The 26,974-nt window shown below is 38.6% G+C and overlaps 1 protein-coding gene across 1 annotated transcript in view; it reads left to right on the forward strand.

The window, feature by feature from the left end:
- The first annotated feature begins 87 nt into the window (after positions 1-87).
- AFTPH (aftiphilin) overlaps positions 88-26,974 on the forward strand; it is a 57,032-nt gene continuing 30,145 nt past the window's right edge. Inside the window, 6 exon segments of the mRNA XM_080615044.1 lie at positions 88-140; positions 8,398-10,170; positions 21,303-21,454; positions 21,984-22,110; positions 22,427-22,483; positions 24,749-24,871. Of these exon segments, the coding sequence (XP_080471170.1) occupies positions 8,428-10,170; positions 21,303-21,454; positions 21,984-22,110; positions 22,427-22,483; positions 24,749-24,871 (2,202 nt within the window). The 5' untranslated portion in view covers positions 88-140; positions 8,398-8,427.

Raw genomic sequence — 26,974 nt, forward strand, 5'->3', positions numbered from 1 at the left:
TCTGATTCCACAGCTAAGCCAAAATGCAATAGGGAGAAGGTCAGATGCAAGGCTATGTTGGATGGGTCCAGTGCAAGCAATGGTCCAATGGAAGGTGTCCCTGCCCATGGTGGGTGGCTTGGAACCAGGTGATCTTTAAGGTCTCTTCTAATCCAAACCATTCTATGATAAATGAAACGCCACATGTACTGAAAGTTTGTTTGATTCCTTCCTTGTATAATCTAATAAGGAGGATGTCTGTATCCCTGATCTGTTTGAATTTCATGTTTGTGCCACCTAACTTGGTCTTCCTGTATTGTCAGCAATAAGAGGAAGAAGAGCACTGTCAAAGGTTTGACTCCTGCATAGGCTGGATCCTCTGAGGATGTCTGGTGTTTACTGCCAGCCGAGGGAGGTCAGGAGGACAGGAAGAATGAGCTGCCTGAGATAAGTACCTGAATCCTAAAGGCAGTCTCCTGAGTTTGGTTTCTTTAATGTTCACTTTACATACAACATCTTTTAATAGAAGGTGTCTAGCTCTAGCACATTTGGTGTTTGTTGAAACCACAGTAATGTACAGTGGTATTGATTAATTCCAAGTGTTGGGTAATGAGAAATAAGGCTTAGATACATTTCCTTTACTGGAACTGGAGAACATTGTTTTCCTCAACTCGAGTGTCTAAGCAAGAATAAAAAGTGAAACTTGTGCTTTGGGTAATGGACCTTCTGGCTGTAACATCATTACCTTCAAAATCGAAAACATTGATTTCTTGGAGGCTTTATGAAGGAAACATTTTCTTGCTGTATTTTGTTTGCTGGTAACTTATTCCAAAAATAAAAGTAAACTTATTAAACCAGTTTAAGAACATATTGACTTCAGCCTGGACAGTGACTCTCTGTCTAGAGCAGTTTGGGGTTGAAATGCTATTTTAACAGACAGGCTCTCCTCATTTACAGTGGCCCTTCTAGAAATAAGTTCTGAGATGCAGAAAGACACTAAATCCATTTTCCATTGTTCATAAGCCAATGAAAAGAAGTTATAATAGAAGAGGATAGCTTTTCCTGCTGGAAGCCAACATTTTGCTGTACTGAGAATTCTAAATCTGGTCCTCACTGTGGTATTTTTGGTATGTGCTTGAGGAATTCCCTTGCAGTAGAAGAGTTAAATGTTCTTGGAAAAATCTGATGCTAGCATCTAATGACTTAAGTCAATCTCCTTGCCACTGCAAGACTTTTACTTTAGGGCATTTCAGTAGCATTGTAGCTTCTGTCATGGAGATCTTGATCATGCCATTTCTGATTATCTTGTTTTCTTTATGCTCTAAGTGATGGGTTGCTTAACTCAGCTTTGCTTACAGAGTAATCCACAGCTGAGAGGTTATCCATTGTTTTACTAATGTTCATCTTAAATTAAAGGGAGTTCTGATCCACAAGGAGTTTCTTCTTTGGGATTTACATGCCTCATGTATTTTTTGAGAGATACTCTTTGTGGCCTCCCAGGTTTTTAGGTCTTATGCCATTTCAAGCCTGCCTTAGAAGATGCCTAGAGAAGGAACTATTTATACCTGCTTTTGTGTAATCACATTGTTCTCTTTGCTACCATGTCTTTGTTAGAATGCTACTATTATTCTACAAAAGGTAGAACAAGGATGTGATGCGTGCGTGAGGAAAGCAGTTATTGTTCCCTATTTGCTGAAATTAAATAAGATACCCTGGTTTGATAGTAACTGCTTTAGAAACCTGGTTAGTGACTTGAGATAGAATGGTATGTATTTTGTCTTTGCAAATCCTTGCACTATCAGAAGTTAAGTCAACTGCTACTTTTTATCTTTTCCAGCATTAGTTATTTCTGCTTTCTCTCTTCTTCGAAGTGTTTTAAATTAACCTGAGTTACATTCTTAATGGTTTAAACCAAGACCTGCAATAACATAACTGAATCTTACTGATTACAATCAGCAGGTTGGGTTTTTTTTCTTTAAAGTAAAATGTCAATATATACTTGTAAGTGTATTTGTGAATTACATTTGTAGTATGACTTCAACAGTTAATAATAATGAAATATGTGAATTTCTTTCATAATGAATATTGAAGTATAAATATAAAGAAACACATGGAAGCAAGAAGTTAACCGGTGTTTTCAGCTTTAAAAAATAAGTAGACTGAAGAAAATGGCATCTGAAACAGACACAATTCTTTAACAGTTTTTTCCTGAAAAATCTTCAGCAACTGCATGTCATAAGGAATTGATGTAAATCCATCATCAGTCTAACGTTAAACTGTTGTGATCTGAAAAATTAGCTGACACTTGTCAACATAAATCCATGATTGTAGCTAAAATAATTCAGTTTAAACACGAACACTTAAACTCTGTCAGATTCTACACTTCAAGGGGTAAGGTCTGCTGCCATAAACCTGGGCTGTTGTGTATTATGGAGCATAGAAGTAGCTGCTTTATTATGTGTAAGTAAATGCTGTTGAAAATTCCTCCCAAAGAAGAATCCTTACTGTACACTGCGTTCTGAAAAATTGGCGAGTTCTATTTGCTTAAAATTAGCATGTTTCAAGAGTGTTTAAATATAATAAATGTGAAAGTTGCATGTTAAATTCATAGCTGACTTCTAAATTTGGGAGTCAATTCCCTCAAAAATCTGGAGAAGATAAATAATCTGCATATTGGTTATAGATTTGTGCAAATTCTGCTTTGATTTAAATCACAGTTTGGGTTAATTACTTGAAATACCAGGCTTACAAACTTATGTAGCCTAGTGCTTGGAGCAAGAGTATGTCTGAGTAGGGTATAAGACCCCATTTGAGATGCCAGATGAAGCACGGATTAAGTAAAAGAATTAATCGACAAAGTTGTTCTGTCAGACTTGTGGGTTTTCATAATCTTAATGTTCCAGTAGATGATAATGAATTAGGTTCAGTAGTTTGTGGATTGCAGGCAGAACATTTTTGGAAGTCAAGAAAGGGGATCGTAATGAAATTACTATAAAAACTATATTAAGGCAAAAAAAAAATCCCATGTTGCTCTTAGACTGCAAGTAGAATTGGGATTATGCCCTGTTTAAAAAAAAAGAATTATCACTAATTAGTTAGTCAAGGGGAGGGTGAATTCTCAAATGACTTTTTTCCTTCTGTTACACTTTGAGTATGGTATTCTTTTGAGTAACCAGCAGTTAAAGTGTTAACGTAACAATCTTACACTTGTATACAATACAGATTCATATGTTTTGGAGCTCTTTTACTTCAACTTTTGAAATACAGCTGTAACATCATTGGCAATAGATGCCATTTAAAAAAAGTATACACAAGTTAATATACAGTTGATAATGTAGTTGGTTCTTGTAGGTTAAACTGATTAAATGTGTAGTAGACCATCAAACCTATGATCAGATTTTTAAATGCACAATTAATGTTCCTTGTAGATCCTGTTTTGGCAAGTGTTATTGAAACGTTTCTGGAGCAGAGCATTGTGCTACTGGACTACTGCTGTGTAAATGGTCCCTGTGATGTTTTAAAAGTGCTTTGAAATGAAAAATTGAAGGAAGTTTCTTCTTTTTTATGTCTGAAGTTGCAGGAGAGAAAATTTTTAGGTGGTCAAAGATCTTCCTACATATTTGATTGGGCTTTGGCAGTCTGCTTCAGCCACCATACAATCTCTTCACATTATCTTTGACCTCTGTTTGTCCCTGCTGTTCTTGTTCCTTGCCTCCCTTTTTTATGTTAAGTGCAAAGAAAAGGAGTCTTGTGGGTAAATTCCCTTTGACTGTGATGCTTGCTGCTTTCATGTTATTCAGTTTGCTTTCTGAATGCTGCATCTTGGGGTTGTTTTTTTAGAACATCCTTGCCTCTAAGGATTTTCTCAGCTCTATTATGATTTGGTTTTAGCTAATGCTAAGATAATGCAGTAAATGGTTAAAAAAAAATGGGTAAAGTTACTAGGATGGATAATACATGGACTTATGTCCAGTGTTGATAGGAAGTAATTCTTAACCTGCATTTCTTGCATGAGATCTTCTGATGTCAAGTCGTGGAGCGGTTACTAATGCAGAACTGAATGTGGTATTTCAGATGACTCAAGTGAAAACCAAGTTACACAAGCCTATAAATCTGAAAAGACTAGACTTAAAACACGTGCTTTTGGTGAAACATACAGACAAATTTTCTTTTTAATAGGAAGCTTCAGAAGCTTTCTTTGAGGCTTCGGATTCATAGTGTTTGCATACTAGTTTAGGTAATATTGGCCACATCAGGAGTACTGTCTCCAGTTCCAGGCTCCTCAGTACAAGACAGACAAGGAGCTATTGGAGAGGGTTCAGCAGAGGCCACAAGGATGATCTGTGGTCTGTAGCATCTGTCTTATGAGGAGAGATTGCAGGAGTTGGGCCTGCTTAGTCTGGAGAAGACTGAGAGGGCATCTCATTTAATGCATATAAATATCTCAAAGGTGAGTGCCAAGAGGATAATGCCAGATTCTTTTCAGTAGTACCCAGCGACAGGACAAGGAGCAATGGCCATAAACTAAAATGCAAGGAGCTCCACCTCAACATGAGGAAGAACTTCTTTCCATTGAGAGTGGCAAAGCACTGGAACAGGCTGCCCAGGGAGGTTGTGCAGGCTTCCCTCTTTGGAGACATTCAGAACCCTCCTTTACACATTCCTGTGTAACCTGCTCTGGGTGGCCCAGCCTTGGCAGGGGGTTGTACTAGAGGTCCTTTCCAACTGTGATTCTGTGATTCTGTATAGTGAGTGAGTTAGGAGGCTCATCAGCATCCTCCTGCATCTAATTCCTACCCATAAAGCTGTGGTAATCTAGACAGGCCGCTGAGCTGGCAGTGCTTCTTAGCCAAGCAAATAGTTGCAGCTGATCAAAGAACTTTCCAAGACTTTAGAAAACTTTAGGCTGTGGGAGTACGATGTGGATTTGTGTTATTACTGAACCAGCAAAACTACTTTGTCACTGTCTGTGTGCAGGGCTGTAGGTTTATATGCTTGCCAGTTGGAAGCAAATTTGAGGTTGCTTCTGTCCTTGCTTTTCCCTCCCTTTCTCATGACTTCTCATCGATACAGATAAGGTTTCTGGGAAAGAGAAGGCTGGTCTACCTAGATTTAGTCTCCTTTTTACTTGACTATAATTACTTGTATGACTTAATTATTCTGTTTCAAAAGAAGACATTTGTGATATGTATCTGTATTTTATGTATGCATTTACATCATATGTATTCACTTTGGTGTTAAACTTGGATCTTTATTACTCGTATTGCACTGAAAGCTTCAGAAATGGGTCTTGTGGACTTCAGAAATCTCGGTTTCAAAATCGTATGTGTTAGCTTTCTAGCTCTAACTTGTGTCAGCACATAAGCATTTAACTTTCTCAAGCATGTAATGTTTTATAGGCTACGTGTTAGAGAGTAATTGAAGTATTTAGTATTTGACTTTCTGCTTCTCTGGGTTTAGTTATATGGCTTTTTCTTTCCAATGTAAACCAACATGCTGTAAATCAACATAATAAAATATTTTCTTTTTAAATGGCTTTAGACGTGTTTTAAAGGGGGATTGTACCTCTGTGCTTAATAAATAATAAAACATTTAATCATATGATTAAATTGTTGAGGTTGCAGTGGCTTCAATCATAGTACTCTGTCTATGTACATAGTACTTGGTGGGATAAGCAGTGCAAGGAGCTGCTTATCCTACCCTCCCCAGAAGCCAATCGGTGTTTTTTTAGTAGGATTCCCATCTTCACCTTCTTTTTTTCCAGCCATTTCATTGTTTCTGTTCAGCCTCCTGTTTCTTCTGGGATGATAACAGCTTATATCCAATCTTGATATCTATATCTTATATATATAGATAGATAGAAAATATATATAATATACTTGAAATAGTGCTGAGGGGTTTGTTTTGTTTGATTCAAGAACTTGTTTCTTGCTTTTATGGTCTCTTCAGCTTTTGTCACATGGGATAACGTGATAAATATTGTGTTGACTAAATTTTCCAAGTAGGTGTAACAACTCTTGTTAAATTTCAGGAGGCTTAACAATGTATTTATGCTACTGAGATTCAGGTAGAGACTTGTGAAAACAAATTTAGTTACAAGGGATGATTATTTTTTTATATAACCAAATAAGACCACTCCTTTTTATTAAAAAGAACCCAATAAATCCTTTCATTTTTCCAGGAATTGGAGGGGGAGGGTGAGTCCCATCCCAATTGGTGCAGTTTTCTCTGTCCTTTCTCCTAAATGTCAGTGTGTTACTAAAGAGCTACTGATTCATGATGCTAGGAGTCATGAATTCCAGCCATAATACCATTTACTGTTTAACCAGCTCCCCTGTAGCTTTAAATAGTGCTATCACCAAGATGTGTCGCCTTGAGATGAACACAGCTCATATATAACAATATCTACCTAACCAGTCTGTCTTGTACAAAAGAATGAAACCAGCACTTCCACCTACGAGGGCTTATCTTTATGTATAGCATATGGATCTTTGTCTGCAGTAAAACATTCAGAAAGCAGTTGTAGTTTGGATATACTGGGTGTTTAATCTTAGCGTTGATGGCTGACCACAGTAGATCTTGGAAATTTGGATATAAAAAAGGAATAGTTGCTCTGATACTTACAAAGAAGAAATGCTATTACTGTATTTGCTGGATTTAAAGCCCAGAGGCTTGGAAGCTAAACAGGTTGGAGTAATCTGTATGTGAACACAAAGTCGTGCTCTACAGACATCTCTGAAACGATCTTTACATGAGTGTGTACATTAAACAGCAATTGCTAGACCTTAATGTAAAAGGGAGAGTGCACTGGAGAAATGAGACCTCTGAGATGAGAGGGAAGCTCTTCTCTCAAATACTTTATTAAGCAGCTGCTGCTGAGTAAGCCTATGTGGGAGCTTGTTGACAACTTATTCTTTATTCTAAACAAAATTCCTTTTCAGCCTTCTTCAGTCTGCATGGGTTGTTACAAATTACTTCATGGTTTCATCTGATAAGCATGATGTTCTTTTATAACTGTAAAATACCTTCCCTAGCAAATACCAAGAGTTGTTTGGCTCAAGCACTGATATGTTGTGCAGAGCTTCATTTGTTGTTGTTACACCCTTTATGTGCTGTCTTTAAGGTGGGTGTACAAAGGTGTTTGATAAAGATGCTGAAGTTAAGGTTCGTGTTTATCTGTGTTTCAGAGCTAGTATTGTGAAGTCTGTACTTATTCTGGTGGTTAGTAATTCAAATATTTACTGATATGTATAGCTTGTTTCCACTCTCTCTGTAGATAATGCTTGGTGTGTTACACTTTACATTCATGACAAGTGTCATTTGAAATGGAAAGAGCTTGGTCATAGCTCTCCCTTTAAGGGCCTCTTATGGTATGAACTAGTGAAGTGATATGTACAGTTGTGAATCTATAACAGTCTAGTTATTGTTTCATTAATTACACACAATATCGAAAAAAATATCAAGATCACTCCTTAGGAAGGAAGGCTTTCCATCCATACCTTGCTTGTTACTGTAATGGTTTGCAGTGTTAAGATGGAGTCCTTAATCTGTTTCTATCTAGGCCATGGGAATAAGTCCTTTTTTTTCCTTCCTGTGATTTAGTGATTTGTGTTTAAATATTTTATGGATAATCTTGCTCCTTTCTGCTTTTGAGAAGAAGCTTTGATGAAGTTTGTTTTGCTCTAGGCTTTGCTGGTGCTTGTTCCCAACTGACGGTTTATAAGACAAAAGCAGGCTGGTGGCGGCAGCAGCTGTGGAGACAGCACATTGGCTTGCAGTTATTAAATCCAAAGAACAGGGACACCATGAATTGGTAGAAAGAAACTTAAAACAGTAGAGCAGCATATCATAGCTAATGATTATAGCAGCAGTTACTCTCTCCACTCATTCAGAGTCTCAAAGCTCATGGAAATATCTGTCAAAGTCTTTGGTGCTACTGAAGGTGCCTTGTGTACATGAATGTTGTGACAGTCTGTCGAGTGGCATAGTTTCTATCGCACAGTAAGCTGAGCATGCAAATGAGCATGGCAAAAGATGGACCAGGGTCATAGAGTATTTTATGAATTGCTTGTGATGGGAGGTAGAGAACTGGTGGGTTAAAACTGAGTTTAATTGTCTGTGGTGCGCAGTGGCTCAAGGCAAATGTGGTTTGTGTTCTGGCATTTTGGCACTGTCTGCTGAGGATATGATCATGTAGTAGTTTGCAAGAGATGTGAACTGTCCCCAGTAGGTTCTCTGTGACTTCTAAAACAAAAGAATTGGTTAGAAAATGGGTTTGGGGAATGTTCCTTTCTCATATCTAATATGGACATTGACATATGCACACTTGTAAAACAAAACATGAAACAGTAGAATTAGAAAATATAAATGACAAAAGCTATCCAAATTCTAATATACTTCTTTTTCTCACTATTATAGAAATATATTAGCTTGAAGTGGAACTAAACAATGGAACCAGATATTATTCGAATGTACTCCTCATCCCCTCCACCACTAGACAATGGAGCTGATGATGATGATGAAGATGAATTTGGAGGATTTTCTGGTGTAAGCACTGCTGGAGTAGCTTTTCCTGATTTTGATACACCAGACTACGGTCATCCAAAGGAAGAGTTTATACCCACAAATCATTTCATCCCACTCCATGATTATTCTGACAATGTAGCTAGCATTGCAACTTTCACATCTGTTAAAAATGTTAAAGACTGTGTTACAGAGCTTCCTGCTCTTACTAAGGAACTTTCTGATATGCCAGCTACTAATACCAGCAAAGAAAAATCCAAGTTTAGAACTTCAGGTACTGCTTTAGAAGATGTAAGTAAAAGAGGGGAACAGAGAGACAACACTAGGAAATCAGAGGGCTTTTCTTCTGGTATAGCAGTTGAGAGTCAGGATGAGGAAATAGATGCTTGTAATGGTGAGAAAATTCCATGTCTAGAGATTCTAACAAACGGATTTGCAGCATCAGACCCTGCAAATCCTCAGGGAGCAGAAGATCTAGACAGTATTGGTGACTCAAAGGGACTGAAAACTGTTAGCACCCATAGTACTGAGCAAAATTTGAACTCAATGCCTAGCTCAGGTGAAGACTTTGCAGATTTTGCTTCATTCTCAAGCAAAAAGCCAATTCATTTAGAGGGAACAGGAACTACAATATGCAGCGTTCTTCATGAAAGAGACTCTCTGAGCATTCAGGAGAACAACAGAATAAACAGAGTAACTCATATTGAAGAAGTTTTCATTTCAGAAATTAGTTGTGAACAGGGTCCCTCAGCACTGGAAGATAATGAATTTGCAGTTTCTAGTAAATCTCTAGTAACTGGAAGTTCAATATGCACTACTGAAAATGGAGAGCACAGTGGAAGGAGAAGACAACACGGCACAGAGAATGGCAAAGATCTCACTAGGCCTGATGACTCTTCAGGAACAGAGTGCATTAAGGTTGATAAGATCCAAAGGCTAAGCTATGATCTTGCAGGAGAAAAATTGGGTGATTCTGAAGATCTTAAGAATGGTGGAAGTAGTACTGAAGTAGTAGCTTGCAATGACACACATGATGATGATGATTTTGGTGATTTTGGCTCAGTCAGCAGTGCATCTCCCGCCTTCAGTAATGCCCAAGAATCAGTAAATGCTCTAGATCTAGAAGGACCTTCCAAACAGCCCGCACGTATTAGTGAAACTAATGATGAATTTGGTGAATTCAGGGACACAAGTACTGTTTCTCAGCAGCCAGCAAGGTTGGATCATGCTGAACTAAATCAGACTGCTGACACTTTAGAATGTGATACTACCAGTAAAACTTCTGGCTTAGGCTTCCAGCATACTACTGAGGTAGAAAATGGTGATGATAGTGAATTTGGAGACTTTGATTCAGTGCCAAAACCTCAAGATGAGAGTGTTGCTTTTCAGGACTGTGACGACTTTGCGGACTTTAGTTCAGCAGGTTGTAACCAGGCTACAGACTGGAATGCTTTTGAAGATGAACAAAAAGACAGCTGTTCTTGGGCTGCCTTTGGAGATGAGCAAGCTGGTGAATCTCATCACAGAAAAGAGACATGGCAGTCACATAGGACAGATGCATCTGCCCGGATTGATGGTCCAGTATTACACAAGACTGACAGTTTTGCTTTAGCGTCTTCCCAAGGAACTACCAGTAAGCAATTTCAAGAGCCAGCACCTTCAGTTCAGGTAAGGGTGTTCCTGATTTCATTCAATCTTGTTCTCTTGTGCATACCTTTCTTTGTGGTTCCTGCTTCTGCATGCAACAAGTGTTTGAGTAGTCCTTGTTTGTCTTGTGGGAGAGATTTAATTTGGTGGGTGAAATGGACTGATATGAAATAGTGTGCTGTGTTTGAATCCTCTATCTTATGCACTGTTATTTCCTGCAGAAAAATGAGTGGGGAATGCTGGAACTTTGTATGCATTTGTCTTGGTGATTACATGTGGTCCTTTACATAAACTGATCAAAGGAATAAGCCATCATAAACATTTCAGAGCCTGGGATAGTTCTTTGTTTGCTTTTATAGTTTATTGCCTTTTGAAGGGACACTGGTGTTGCCTCTTCATAAAACAGTGGTGTGACTGGAAGATGAAATTACTGATTCCCAAGATTTTTCATCACCATTTTCTTATCATGTTTTAAAAATCTGATTAAAAATGATGATTTGTAAATAGCTGCACTTATTTGCTTAGAGTAGAGAGCAGAATAAAACATGACCTATGCAGTTCTGTCCCTGGTATTCCAACTCCTGGAAAGTTAATAATTTAAAAGATATTTAAAAATAAATCTCTGTTGTACATTAGTTGTGGGCAGCTCTACGTTATAGCAACATCACAAATATAGGAATCGGTAACTTGTTAAAGCTGCTGGTATTTCTAGTTAGGAGTTTCAGGGAGGGTGAAGTAGGTAGGTTTCTCCCCTTCACCCCTTTGCCAGGTTTTGGAACGTAGTTGCTAAGTATGTATTAATTCTTTTCACTAGTTTTCTTTGAGGTCTGTGCCTGTTCATACATAGATCATTTTTTTACAAAGTAAAAAATATTAGTTTTACAAAACTCAGAACAACAGTTTGAGTTTTAAATTCTCTTCAATATTTCCTTTCAATCACGTCATCCCATGTGAGTAGTTTAGAGTATGCTCTGTCTTTCTGAAGCCTGCAGCAACAGCAGCAATAAAGGCTGTTAGTGGTAATATATGTCTGAAAGGTTTGGATCTTCTCTGGCAATAAAAGGAAATGAGTCAGGTCCTTTTTTCCAGGACCTCGTGTAGGCTTGGTGACATTCCTGCCTCTTCCTGTTTTCTACCAGTGACAAGTGAAATGGCTTTTCAGAAGAAGGTTGTGCCAGCTGGAGCTTTGCATGCATCAGCAAATGGAATGCAGTGTTTGAGGACCTAGTGCTGATTTCTTGACACATTAAAAGGTGTGAGCCTCAGCTCCTGACAGTTCCTGCTTGCAGGTTTGTGCAGTGAGTGACACACCAAATTTCAGAGTGGCTTCATAAGCCCAAGAAAGGCTCACGAGTGAACCTGCAGGTGGATTTCTGTGCCTATACAAAACCTTACTCAGGTCCTCACCTGAGTGTGTGAGTCCATTTCTCAAGTTGAAAGCACAAATCTGTTGTTACCTATTCTGTTGGTCATTAACCCATAAAATTAAGAGAGTACAAAGGTCGTTAGTGCAATTCATCTAAATTTTCCCTGTTGCCACTTGAAAGGCTGTCCAGAGTGTGACAAAGAAATAGGATGGGGTGATTCTGTGATTTCAGTCAATCATCCATTTTTCTAGTTACTCATGCTATTAAGGGATAGTCTGAAGATTTCATATGCTTATAACTGTCCATAATTTTATGATGGAGTTTCAATAGAAAACACTTTTCAACAGAAATGTTTATAAAAGCAGAACCTTCGGAGGTTCTGTAATTTATTTCTTTTTCCACCTCCCCGAGTCTTCCTTAACAATAGATAAAAACCAAGTTACAGTGGAAGCTCTTCCATGATCTGCCATGAAGTCTCACAGTACTTTGGTTAGATTGTGAAGCATGTTTTAAGACCTAAATATTTTTTCATTCCTTTCCTTTATACTTCAGCCAGTTGTCATTGTTTGGCTACAAGGTGAGGTTCTGCTTCCCCTGCCAGTAAGGAAATGCAAGTCAGAGAATGTTTTACACAAATGAGCTGTAGAGGAAGTTGAGCTGGATGCGTTTTCTCTGTTGCGATAGTTTCCTTAGCCTTGCAATGACAGTTAGTTGCTACTTTTTTTTTCCTGTCAACTCTTAAAACAATAGTTACACATTTTCAAAGCATAGTTTTTATTCTGTAAGTGCTTTAAGTTTTGGAAGGATCTATTGAACCTTTTTTATACTTTAAAAAATGTTTTGTTTTAATCTTAAGTAGTAATCCTGGTTTTCTTCTGTTGAGCCACACAATTAGAAGCATTGAGATTAGTTGAGTCAACATAAGCCAGCAGATAGTCCCAGTACTTTTGAGTGCAGAACCTTAGTAAAACTAAACTGAGATTTTGATTGGCTTTCTTACTTTAAGAGAATGTCCCTGAGGTCAAACCACAAAATACAGCTTTTTAAAGAATTTGCTGATCTTCTGTTTCCCATGGATTATTCTGGAGCTGTGTGATGCACAAGCAGAAACCCTTGCATGCAAAATAAAGGTGGAAGTTGGTAAGTGAACAGAGGTATTTTTACCCTAACCAGAGAAGGATAGGGAGCAGTATATCACTTGCATCAATGTAGTGCTGCCAAATCTAAAAACCACATGCTGTAGCAACTTAAAGGGAGCAGGCGGTGCAAGAGGGAAATACTGCATGTGTTAGACACTTGAGATAGATGTGAAAATTGAGACCTCAGCTTAGGCTAAAGGTGCACTGGGATCATTTACAAGGTACTATATGTACTTGGTCTGTGATGTTGAGGCTAAAAGAGTCACTGTATTGTGGTAGTGAAATAATTTTGTATGGTGTATGAACAGAGTGATCCTAATGTAATTCTTTATTTTTCAGTTTTCTGCTTTTGCATACTTAGCCAACAGCATTACTGTTTAATTTTTGCCCATCCAGAATGCACCATGAAGGGAAAGTTACTTACCAGTAGCTCAAGGTCCCTTGCCAGTGGTCTCTGTGTATTTTCCTTTCTGGTCCCTTAGTTTGTGTCTTCTGGCTGAGGAGGTGGCAGCAAAATTTTGTGCTTTCTGAACGTGGCCTTGATTGTAAGGTACATGCCTGGCAAACTGATTAGAAAGTTGTGGATTTGATATAATGTTTAAGTAGAAGTTAGACTTTGCTTGAATTCAACCAATTAATCCAGTTTTTCTTACAAAATATAGAATATAAAAGAAGAAAGTAAAGGGAAAAGGTCACAAAATGACCTTATATAGTGGCACATACTGGCAAAACGATCATTATGTCTTTTCTATTTTGCCTTCGGTCTTAGACTCTCCAAATCCTGCATACAACCTGCAATGTAGGATTAGTAACATGCTGACCTCTTCTATTTAGTAGTGCTGCATGGAGGGGAGAAGAAAAGGGCATGGTATATGGTATTCAGTTGAAACTACTGAAAGAATTTGCAACCCCTTCGAAGAGGTTCCAGTTTCAAAGGCTGACGGACACGAATACGCAGTCTATTATTTGAACCCATAGTACTACTACCATATACCTTAATCATTTAATGCCTGCCTTCAGCTGGAAAATGTGTAATAGTTGGTTTCAGTACAGCTGCAGGTTTGTGTTAGCTATAGATGTGCCTTTGTGTTTATTAAAACTGATGTAGGATGTAGCAGTGGGTGAACTGGCTGACATAACACGTACATGTGCTGTACCATATGCATTAATCCTCTTTATATTATCACATAGCATACTACTAAGTTCTGTTTGTAAGGAATGTAAGGCTTGTAGCACAGGTTTTTCCATGAGATAGTGTTCAATGTTAGTCAGCTGTGGGGGTTACTCTGCAGTATTGTGCATTAAGAATATATATAGGACTTAGGCAGCAAAGCACAAGAGCGGTTATTGCCTATAGTGGTCATGTGGGTGTGCTAGCTGTGTTCAAGGCATATAGACATCTCTAGAGGAGATAAATTGTGGCTTGGTTGGAAGGCCAAAACTCATACCTGATTTAGCTGAGAGTTAACAAATACTGGAAAGGGAGGAAGAGAAACCCAAACAGTCCTCCAAGTGGGTTTTAAGATCCTATGCATATTAGAGAGCCTGTGTTCACAGGCTCTAGTGCTTCAGATTAATCAGACAGTGTGGGTGATGCACAGTTACTAAGCCACAAGTATGCATCAAGACAAAGAAAACCCTGGATCACTGTCACTTAGAGAGTACTTTGTCTTGGATAATCAATGAAGTCATCCTCTTGGAAAAAAGTAATTATGACCATAAAGACTTCAGCCTCTCGGATCACTGAGGTAAATTAAGATAGTGTTGGCTAAATTAAGTTGAGACAGTTGGGTAAAAACTTGCAGTGTAAATATATCTGTCTGGAAAGGTTTGGGTGTGGGTCCATAGCATGATTCTTAAGTATGTGCAGCTGAATAACAGTAAAAACCAGACCATTAAAAGTAGTCCATAATTGTTGTATTTCAGAACAGGCTGGCTATGGGGATCTCACAAAAAGAAAATAGTTTGGGAGAGGGTTGGTTTAGTGTTTCTGTTTCTATACTTCCTCTCAGAGCCTGACTGAAAAGTTAGTGCAACATGAGCAGATAATAATGACATGAGCAACTGAAATGGGAAGTTTTATGTAGTCAAGATAAACAACTGTTAAACTGCACTTTGCCCTTATGGAAGATGCAAGATTTGATACCTTCTTCACCTGAAGGAGAATGAATGTGCAAGCCTTCCAGCAAGAGCAAGGGAGACAGCTTCACATTTCTACATTGAGCTTCACTGTGGTTTATAACTCTCTTGTATTAAGCAGTAAAAAGACCAGAGAAGTCTTACTCTTCTTTCTCAAACCAGTACATTTTCAGATTTGCTTTGCTGAGCTCAAGATCTTTATAGTTACTGTTTAAAAAAGTTTTGGGGATATTTAGGACTATCATTATCTTCTTTAATTCTTTAGATTATTGTAAAAAAACCTTAGTCCTCATTTTGTGTTGATGAGGGGTTTTAGCTCTTGTGGTATCCTCTTCCTGGCTTGTAAATCTCAGTTTAGGACCAGTGTTTCCATTATAAATTGCCTGCAGTAACAAAAATGAAATAATTCAATTTTTTTACCTGTGAGAAATTTATAGCACCGTCTTAAATTTACCTGCTTTTCCAAGGAGGTGCAGGAAGACCATCACATTTGAATCATGAGAAGATTAGCTAGTCTTCCTTGTAAGCTTAGCTTCTCTTTTTTTACTCAGGTTTTTTTCTGCCTGCAGCTCTTCTCTCATTGCTTTTGAGAAGGTGCTTTCTTTGCTAAGCAGAGTCTGCACAAGAGCTAAAGAAGTAAGTTGTTGCTATGTGGAGGGGAAGCTGCTTCTTAGTTTAAACAGTCCATGAGCCTTTCCAAATTAAAAACTGCCCCCCTTTAGCTAGGAGCTTAGTGATTTGTTTATTTGTTTGCTCATGTGCACTTATAACCCACCCCTCCCACCCCCCCAAAAAAATGTGCCTTCCATTACCTAAAGGGGCCTACAAGAAGTCTGGAGAGGGACTTTTTACAAGGTCATGTAGTGACAGGACAAGGGGAAATGGCTTTAGACTGAAGGAAGGTAGATTTAGATTAGATATTAGGAAAAGAATTTTCCCTATGAGGTGAGGCCCTGGCACAGGGTGCCCAGAGAAGCTGTGGCTGCCCCATTCCTGGCAGTGTTCAAGGCCAGGTTAGACAGGGCTTGGAGCAACCTCGTCTAGTGGAAGGTGTCCCTGCCTATGGCAGGGGGTTGTAACTGGATGAGCTGTTAAGATTCCTTCCAACCCAAACCTTCCAGCCCAAGCCATGACTTAGTTAACTGTTCAGCTTTGTTTAATGATTGGGTCCAAAAGATGCTGAGACCCACTGAAGTTGATTGGTATGGTCCCCATGGCAAGTTGCATCCACTGAAATCCTTTTTTTTTCAGCTCCCCTGTGTTGTAAACCACAAAAAACAACACACAAACCACCACAAGACAACCAACCCCCCTTCCCCCCAAAAAAAAAACCAACAAGAAAAAAACAACAAAAAAAGGAAATCGGGGAGAAAAAGAAAGCCCTCCCCAACCCACTCACACATATGGTGAAGGTAGAGTTGTATATGGTGACTTAGCTCTTCAAAGGCAAATGTGCTCCTGGAAAATATGGATTGGTTGTTAGAAACCCCAGCAAAAGGAGTTTCTCATTTAACCTCAGCTTTATTTTGTTAAAATGGTCATAAATACCTCTGTTAGGCACTCTCCAGAGCAGTGGGTTCCTGATTTAAAATAAATACATAAAATCTCTCTGGTTAATCATTTTGTTTTCTTGGCTTCTGGCCCCTGAGCTTTGTTCTGCTGTTTTTTGAGAGACATCACTCGGCTTCTGAATCCTAACTAGGAGCTGATCATGTCCATATGGACTTTATTCCTTTCCTAAATTATACATTTAGCATCTTGGATCCTTCATATGCTCATTTCTGTCTCCTTTCTTATGTTTTTCTATCAGATAAAACTTGAATATCTAAATATACTCAATCATTTAACTGTTACACTGGCTTTATTTATTATTAGATCTTCTAGTTTTGTGTTTGATAGATGCAGCCAGCCCAGAGCTTGAGTTTGCTTCCTCTGTAGCTTCTTTTCCTGGCAGCATGAAAAAGAAGGGCTGAAGATGTGCCCTGCTTTCAACTGTTCCCCTTCTTAAAGCACCTCTGGATGATGCCAGAGCAGAGATGCTCTGAGTTGTTACCAAGAGTGGGGAAAATGCAGGATTGTGTAGATAAGTGGGGCTGTTCCCTCCAATGGAAAGTGGGGTAGAAGGACGGGTAAGTGCCACTCCACTGTTCAGCTTCCAGCATGAGGAGAAGCTCTTGTGTCTGCTCCAGAGCTCATGTGTAATTGCGACCATGGAAAGAACCAAGAAGACTCCTGGGGTTTCCCTCAAACAGCCGCTGTACATGGAGTTCCCCAGAACTTCACCAAGAGAATCATTACAGCAGTCATATGGTGAAAAGTGCAGTTCCTGTCAACTGTTTCTGTAGTGTGGCCCAAGTATGTTGTCTTTATTATCTTCTCTTTTCATAGCTCTGAAGAAAGGCAGCAACCTGTCAATGTTGACCTGGAGTCAGCTGAGGAGGATTTTAGTGTGCTGGGTGGCCTGCATAGATTTGCTGTGTTGAAGGAGTTCATTGGTTCTATGGTCTTGTAGTGGAAAATAAGAGAAAAACAAATTCTGCAAACTAAGTACTTTGGCCTTTCAGCTCTGTGGGCTGGATCTTGCCCCCTTTTTAACTGCCAAGGAGATAAATTCTAATCCTGTGGTTGTCATTCTCACTTAGAAGTCTGCTAGGTCTGTGATATTTTGATTGTTTCAGCTGGTGATTGCCACATAACTTACGTGTTTACCAAAAACTTCTATGTAGTCACAGAAACTATGGGGCTTTGAGCTTGTCACTGTTTGGAGAATCACAGTTAATTTTTAGAATGGCAGCTGTAGTCTTCATTCATGTCTTCAGTAAGTGCCTTTAAGAGTTAATCTTCTCAAATGGCAGTGGAAAGCACTTGGGTATCAAATGCTTTCAGTGACATGAAAAGTGGGGAGAAGTTCTTTTCTGCCTTTTTTCCATCCTGAAACAGATGACACTACTGTGTATGACAGAAATAATACTTTTTTTAGTCTGTTTTATACATGCAGCAGATTGTGGTTTGTAGAAGATGGGCATTTACACTAATTTCAAAATCCTGGTAATGCCCTTTATACCTGAGAGTTGTGACCACAGGATTTCATTACCAATTAGAACAAGTTCAGCTGTTTCCACTAAGGCCACTGCCTGGGGAATGTGTGTTTATATGCTCTTCTTCCCTGTGTCCATTTTCACACATAGAATTAATTACTCTGGTTTGCTATGGAAACCGTTCTTCTCCATCGTATATAAATAAGGGCCAAGCATTTCTGGAAATGTAGAAAAGATGAAAGGAAGTGTAAAGAAGCTATAATTAAACTGTTCCTGAAATTTTGGCACAATTCTTCAGCTCAAATTTGAAACTGGGAGCTGACTGAGATGCTGCTTGGTTCTTAGAAGCTTTCTGTTAATTCTTTCATTACCTAAAGGAGCGTATTCTTAGTCACTAGCATGTTCTGAAATGTTGATCCTTTTCAAGAAACGTGATGCCTTGCTGTTTTCGTGATCCAGTGCCTTCATCTGCCTCTCCCTTTTCACTGGGGATATATATTCCTGCTGTATTACAGAAATGAAGTATGCATCACCTGTTCATGTGATAGGGGCAAGTGATATATTGGAGGCAAAATTAAGGTTTAAAACTTAGGTAGAGTATGCTTTGTTGTGCTGAAACATTAGGTTAGAATCTGGAATACTATTTAGTTTTACCTCCTAAAAATGTAAATTGGTGACTTAGTTCTGGTCAACAAATGCAAAACAGCCTACAAGTGATGTGACAAGTACTGTACCTTACTGTAGGGCTAAAATGATTGGGTGTTAAAAGGAAACATACTGTAGAACATCACTCATTATGGGCAAAATATACCACTAAGGTAATGAAGAGAAAAAGGAGGGGAAAAAAGTGTGAGTCAGGTATGCTGTGTAATTCAGATCCTTTACTAGATAACAGCTATGGCAGTTTGACATTATGTTTTGTAAATAACTGAGCCTGGTGGCTGTCCCTGTCAGGAATTTCTTCCACAGGTAGCAAAACTGAAGAGCTGATGTTGTGAGCAAGTTCATTTTCCCACTTTTTGCAGTTAGCAGCTAATAGCATAGGCTGAACAGACTTGGTTCTTAGTTCCTGACTCATCGTCTTGATTCCAATACACAGTTAAGATATTCCGATAACATAGCGTTTGCCTCTGTTATGTTTCATATATTTGCTGATGTACATGGTCAGTGGTTTGCTTAATGGAGATCAGGCAAATTTTCGGATAAAAATTCTAGTGAGAAATGTTGTTGATAAGTTTTAATTGTGAACTCTAAAGGTTTATCCCAGCTGTATTGCTTGGGCTAATTAAAATACGTAACTTCCACCTGCCAGCCTTGCTTCTCTGAAACTGACATCATTTCAGTTGTAACCAAAAAATCTGTCTGAGGTTTGTGTGTGTAAATCAGCCTCGCTGCTGGAATATGCTGCATCTCCACAGGAGGGCTCTGCTGCCGTAGCTATACTAGCACACGCTGTGCGATGCCTCTGGGATTTTTTGCCTACACAGTTTCTTTTCCATTTCCCCAGTAGAAAAGCGGGTATTGGAGCTGCTGGACACTGCCCTGTGTGCAATGCAGCAGAGCAGTGGAAAGGTGGCAGTTGAGGCACTCCATATTAGAACAGTAGAAGGTTTTGTGCCAGGCTTGTTTCCGTCTTCTAGCAAGAAGAGAGATTGAGGTGTATCTGGTAAAAAACCAAGTACATTAAAGAAAGGCTTTAGTTTCATTTGTATGATCATACCTTGTAATTGGTACTTTTTAAGAAATGTTAAGAATTTGACAGTTACCTGTGTTAATGGATTGAGCTGGAGGGGGAAAAATGCATTCCATGTCAGTGCTACATCTGATGTCTGAGACAGACAGTTCATAGAGCTATAATAAAATTGAAATTTTATGTCTATGTAGAAATATAGAAGAACTAAAGAAGTAAGCATATTATACATACAAAAAAAAATGGGGGGTGGAGATTTTTTGTTTGGTTTCTGAGGGCAGGAGAGGTTGTTTGGGGTTTCTTTTATTTTAAATATTAAATCTTATCTACCAAGGCCCAGTACAGGCTGTGGAATTAAAATGCCTGGAAGCCATTGGTATAGATATATGCTGTTTATATTGCTGAGGCACTATCCTACCCAACAGCAGAGATGATGACACTGGTGGAGAGAAAAGCAGGAGACAATGCATTATGAAACATAAGAACCCTGTCTGCCTTCCTGAGATGCTTAAGTTACCTTTCTCTCAAAGGATGCTGAAGTAATGGCAACATCAAAACATGGTTACAACTACTTTGACAAGGAGGAAATCCTGCCTGTCTCTCAAAACTGTGGCGTACAGATCAGTAGCTCTCCTGTAGCCTTCCCACAAAGCTTCTGAGTGTATTTACATACTCTTGATGTGAGGTTGTAACACAAGGCACCAGAAAGAAGGTCAGAGGAAAGTAACATTGATAAAGTTGTGGTTATACAAACCATGCTGCTATCTAGCTGACTTCTTATGCAGCTAAAATAAAAGTTAGTGGTGGTCTTGTCTTTCGAGTTATTTGGCTAGGATAGAAACACTCCCAAGGTTGTCTTTTAACCCCTGAAGGATCACAGCATTTAGCATTAACTTTCTGAATCATGGAGGAAAGGGAAATTGCATTGAGGAAAGTAATTCTTCTAATTAAATAAGCAATCTGTAATGTATAAAACCAGACAAATAAGTTTTGGGGCAAGAAATTAAGGAACTTGGAGGGGGGTGGTGTTTCTTCGGGTCTTTGTCTGGAGAGGTACAAAACAAGTCTTACAAATACTTTTTGACAAGCAGTGTTTAAATGCCTAAGTCTTGGCTTCTGCATTATACCTGACCATCACATGAACTATACCAGATGAAGCTGGAGATTATAGTTTTCCTACATTTCAGTCATTGATAGTAACAGGTTTTTAGGACTACAAATAGCTTTTCCTTACTGTTTTCAGAGTTGCTATCACACCATGAACAAATGTTCCATGTCAGGCTGTTTTGTGAGACCTCTAACTGCATATACCTTATAAGAAGTGAATCTGTCTTCTGAAGCAATGTTATATCTCAAGTTTGGATTGAACTGTATCATCGTTGAGTGGAAATTATATTGACAAATACTAAGCTTGCCGGAAAGATGTTTGATAAAACCCTTAGCAGGTATAGGTTTGGAGACTAACATATCTTAAGTTAATGTAGCAAAATACTTGTTGCAATTATCTTCTGCTAAATCATACCAAAGACCCTTAACTCTGGAAAGAAATGTTCCATACTTTCTGTAAGAACTCGCTTTGCAGAGAGCGAGATCGTTACTGTTTCTCAGTAGCTAGCAGCCTGTATTTGATGCTTATAAAGTCTTGTGATCCTCTGACAGTTAAATATTTGATGGTAAGTGAAACTTCGTATCAGCTATATATTGTTTTCCATCTTACTGGTATAATTTTGGAGTCTTTTAAAGCAGTTAACTTGATATAAATATTTTCTCTTTACTACAGACAACATTACTAAGTCGTCTGGAACGAATATTTGAAGTCTGTTTTCCTTCCATGCCTGTCCTTGAAATTGAAGAAGAAATCAGTTCCTTAAATCATTTGTTGGAAGCAGGTGAAAAGCGGATGACAACTGATGAGACCTTAGCAAACACTGGGTAAGAAACCACAATGTAGCACACTTAAAATGGAAGTAGAAATGTGTCTTTAGGAACTTAAAACATATAGCAATAATTCAACATGAGTTGTTTGTTTCAAGCGTTTTGAAAAACTATTGAGTAAAAATCAGTTATCTAGTGGAATGCTTGTTTTCAGTGACTACATATGCCAGGAATATTTCACTTAGCATATCAGCTTAGCAGCATATCATCTTTTAAGTGATGTCTCTGAGTGAATCAGAATATGTCGTATTAGTCACATTTGATATAAATCGCTGTATTTATTCGTGTGATGATGAAGTCTCCGTAGGCCTTGTCCTGTCTGCTCTGGACATCATTCTCCAATCAGAAGTCTCATCTAAAATTGTTCTGAGAGCACTGTGCAGTTTTAGTTCCCCTGGGTATTGTGCTTGGGTGTAAGTTTAATTGGAATGTATAGTAAATCACTTGCATTAAAAACTAGAATAAGTATTCAAGGCTGTGAAGCTGTTATTCCTGTTGATAACTTGATTTATGATGGGTTGTATAGGGAACTGATGGATGTATGGACAGAGCTGCAGGATATCCATGAGGCATATGGACTGAGATACCAGTGGGGTGGCTCCCACAGCAACAAAAAGCTTTTGTGCTCCTTGGGAATCGACACAAGAAATATTGTGAGTCTGTCCATAAAACTTGTTTTGTATATAATGGAGCTGCTTTAAATGTAGAATCAGGTGAAAGTCTTTGTATGAATGCTTGTCTCTTAATTGCATAGCTGCACTGAACACTGCTTTTCATGACAGACCATCTGACAACTTTTTATAACCCCTTTTAATATTAGAAGTTGCATTAGCTTTTAACCGTTGTGTTATATTTACCATAGTATTTATTCTCTGATACTAAGCTTATACAAGTTACATAACATTGAAAAAATATTATCGTCACTGACACGGGAAACTCTTAGTAAATTTTTTGTTGTTGTTTTATCAGCTCTTTACAGGCAACAAGAAACAGCCTGTTATAGTACCCATGTATGCAGCAGGACTGGTAAGCTTTTTTAGTGTTGTTTTTTCTATAGTTCCAACAATGTTCTATAATGAACTATATTAAATTATATTAGGCACCAAGTGTGCTGAAAGATATTTTTTAAGTATGATTATGGGTTAGACATCAGTAGAAATGCTAGAAAAGACTCATCAGGTACACAATTTTTACTATGTGTGCAAGCAGATACTTTATAAATAGAAGTATTGGGTTACTTATTTCAGGAAGCAAACTATTGAATAAAGTGGGCTAGCTAGTCTAAGCTCAGTTTAAAGCGCTTTCTGAAAAGAAACCTGAGTGAAGTAATCTGTTAATGTGTATGCAGCAGTAAAAAGTTCTTGAATTTTAACTATTAAATACAAGGTGTAGATGTAAAAATATCAACTAGAGCTTGACACAAGAAACTAGATCATTACATAGTTGTCAAAATGACAAAGGAACATCAAAATTAATCAAAACATCAATTCACATCAGCACTTGTGGGAAGCTGTGGTGCTAAAGACCACATGCTTCAAAAGAAGGCGAAGTATTGCTCAAGAGTTAAGATACTCTTATCAAATGTGTGTTGGAAGTTTTCTCAGTGCTCTCAAGCGTTCCTCTTTGTGCAACTGTTTGTCTCACAGGCTGCTTGTTAAGTACTTGATTGCATCTCAGTATCCTTAGGTAAAGAATGATGGTAATGCTTTTAGGTAATGCTTTGCAGTGTTACTGTCATATTCATAAAGGACCCGCATATATATAAAATGCTATTTATGCATACAAAAAGCATTGTATAGCCAATAATGTTGTGTTGCCCCAACTGCTAGATAAAAACAGTAAGCATAATTTAGATCTCCGTAGATTAAACGAAACGCAAGTAACCCAGTGCAGTAAGATCAACTGTTTTCACTTACGCCAATATTCTGAAATTCCCATGTTTCAGACTCTGTGCAGTGTCTGTAAAAACGTTTAGAAGATAAGATTTGCTATTTTTGCTAGTCTGAGCAGAATAAATGTTCTTTTTTCAGAAAACTTGTGTGTTTGTATATATGTGTACATACAAACACACTTCTATATTGTCATTCACAAATTGAATATAAAAGGATTACAGGTTTTTTTGATATACATTAAGCCAATTTAATCTGTAGGTTAATTTTGTAGAGTGACTTTTACATTTGCTAGAGCTGTTGTTTTCTAGTGCATCAAGGTCAGCTCATGCCCTTCTCTGGATGTAAGCGTGGTATTCTGATACAGAGAGATAAAACATCTTGTAGTAATTGCTGTTTTCTTCTTGTAACACATTTGTGAGCAAGACTATGTTTGTATGCAACACATGCAGTTATTTTTTGCAATGAATTGGTGTTGCTGGTTAATTATCTCCAAATTATTTTATATACTTGAGCACACAATAAGCTGGATAGAGATGATGGTAGGAGTAAAGTGGCTTGCAGCTTCCTATTGCCACCCTGCTTCAGGTGCTTCTCACTGTCCAAAAGAATTGATTTAACTGGTGGTTAAACCCTAAGCTCCCTTAACATGGTGTAGAAACATCTTGGTGGCTGGCTTCCTGAAATGACTTTAAATATGCTGGTTGCAAATCCAGTTATTTTATTTGGGGGTTTCTTCTCTCATACCTCATTGCACCGAGACATGCAAACCACCCTGGCACAAACTTTAGTCTTTCTCACTCTCAGTTTTATTAAGGACCACCAGAGGTTTCAGACGTTTTCATAGTGCTGTCTTTGGACCACTTGTTTAAAATTAAAAATGTCGTTTAATTATTTTCTTAAAGCTTTTTAGTGCGTTTATATCCATGTCAGTAATTACTGTTCTTGGTATCATTCTGCAAGTTGATAATTTGACTTGTTTCTTCTGAATTACTTAATTGTTGAAATGGAATGAATGCACTTGTACCTTTGTGATGGGCCATTTGATGTTTCTAGAGTAGTCTTTACACAATGGGGAGAAGACTTCACCTCATCAAGTAACTGTTTCTTCCAGCTTAAATTACATTATTGAAAATTGAAAGCAAGCTCCAGTGAAGCACTTAGGTTTCTATTACTGGCTCTAAAATGTTTCTTATAGCTAAGGAACCAGGATGATTCTCTTCCCTGTCCCATCTCCTTCTGTCCCCCTCACTGAAAGTGTCCAAGATATTGGTTACCCCCAAGCCCCTAGTTGAGGGTAGTACTACCCAATGGTGTGTTTCCTATTTTATTTGCATCTGCAGTTCCTGGAATATATATGTGTGTGTGTGTTTTATTACTTTTTATTTATTTCTCTATTTAGGGTATGTTAGAGCCTACCAAGGAACCTTTGAAACCAATATCTGCAGCAGAAAAAATAGCTTCAATAGGACAGACACCTCCTATATCACCAGAGATGAACACCTGTACATCTGATCAGTTCCAGGTAAAACATAGAGAAGGGGGAGGAGAGTAAAAGAAAAAATGAGGAAAACAATGGGATGCTTTGCCTCTTCCTTCATATTTAAAATATCTAAATGGTGTGTGCAAAACCACCTGTATTTAAAGGGCAGGTGTTCCTTGTGTTAGATTGAAGTCTTGCTCTTGGATCTGCTTTTCATGTGTGACTGGAAGGGAGTGCCTATGATAAGACTGCAGCGGTTGGTGGCCAGCATTTAAGAGTCCTGATGATACCTCTGTTAGGCAGCAGTTTGCTTTAAAAGGCAGTGGACAGTTACTTGCACAAATTTTAGATGTAACTTTGGATTTGTCCTTTTTTTAGCTAAGGTTCTTCATCTTTCCCTTTTCTGAAGCAAAGGTCTTGTAGGATGTCTTGTAGAACCTGTTGGTTAGCACTTGTTTCTTCTGAATTACCATATCTACATGTGTACTGTTCATGTTCTTTTCCTTTTTTTTCTTTCCGGCCTTTTCAGAGTAATATGCAAAAGAGCCCAGCTGCCTGGAAACAGATTCTGGGTACAATCATTACTAGAATAAGTGCCTGACTGTACAAGTTCTGTTGGCCCATTATGCCAGGTTTTATTGAATGATTATCTGTTGAACAGAAAGATGCTTTGCTGCTTCTCTGTCTTTTAAGTCTGGTGAAAAATGAGTTCAGGTCTGTTTAGGAGTGAGCTTTTGAATTTCATGAATTATTTTTTTTATAGTTTTGATATTATGACATTAGAAAACCACTTAAATGCCATGCATGTTGCAGCGTGTATGGTTGTCAACAAGCTAGTGAGATGTGCAGAGACACTTCATTTTCAATATCACTACAGTGGTGCCCAGCACATATTCAGAGGATCAGCTTAGTGCAGGCCTTGTTTAATCTACCCAGCATCTTTGGTTACCTGCTGCGCTTGTCATTTAATGGCATTCCAGAATGAATTGTCCTTGTGCTACAGCCAAACTTTACACTAGGTTTTTCAGAGTATGGTGATTTACTTGCATTCCTTGCTCTGCCATAGTGCAGAGCTCCGTGACATGCTTATACCAGAGGAGAATTTTTTTCACTGTAGAATAGCAGTATGTCAGTGGTCTCAGAACTGAATTGTTTTATATAGCAATTATACAGGTTTGGTGATGCTCCTGTGTTGCTTCTCATAAATACTGTAGTGGAACTGAGCAGCTGGGCCGGGCATTAGAAAATGTAACAGTAATGGATATTGCAGCCAGTCTGAGCTGAAGAAATCACTAGCGTTATTTCTGTATATGAAAAAAGTAGGAAAATTTCACTGGCTTTCTGCAGCATTCAAAGTTCCATTTTTTTACAGAGTGGAAAACAAACCATGCGCTAAACATAGTGTAGAGAACTGCAAAAGCTTGAAGGAGCAGGATCTGACATGTGCCATTTTCTCAGTTGCTTGGCAGTCGTAGTGCTGAGTGCCAAAAATAAAGAACCTCTACTTATCAGAGGTTTTTTGGGTTTGGTTTTTTTTTTCCCCTCTTTCTCTCTGAATTTGCACTTTTGGGTACTCCTGCAGCAAAATTCCAAACTGTGACAAGCAGTGGGATAATCATAGAATGGTTTGGGTTGGAAGGGACCTTAAAGCTCATCCAGTTCCAACCCCTCTGCCACAGGCAGGGACACCTTCCACTAGACCAGGTTGCTCCAAACCCCATCCAACCTGGCCTTGAACATTGGCAGGGATGGGGCAGCCACAGCTTCTCTGGGCAGCCTGTGCCAGCACCTCAGCACCCTCACAGGGACGAAATTTTTCCTGATATCTAGTCTAAATCTCCCGTCTGTTTGTTTAAAGCCATTCCCCCTTGTCCTGTCACTCCATGTCCTTGTAAAAGGTCCCTGTCTAGATTTCTTGTAGGCCCTTTTAGGAGGCTGCTCTGAGGTCTCCCTGGAGCCTTCTCTTCTCTAGGATGAGCAAGCCCAGCTCTCTCAGCCTATCTTCATAGAAGATGTGCTCCAGCCTTCTGATTGTCATCTTCATGGCCCTTCTCTGGGCTTGCTACAGCAGATCCGCATCCCTCTTGTGTTGTTGCCCCCAGAGATGAACTCAGGACTGCAGGTGAGGATCTTATACACCAGAGT

Source organism: Psittacula echo (assembly GCF_963264785.1).
Source record: "Psittacula echo genome assembly, chromosome: 4".
Taxonomy (NCBI): Eukaryota; Metazoa; Chordata; class Aves; order Psittaciformes; family Psittacidae; genus Psittacula; species Psittacula echo.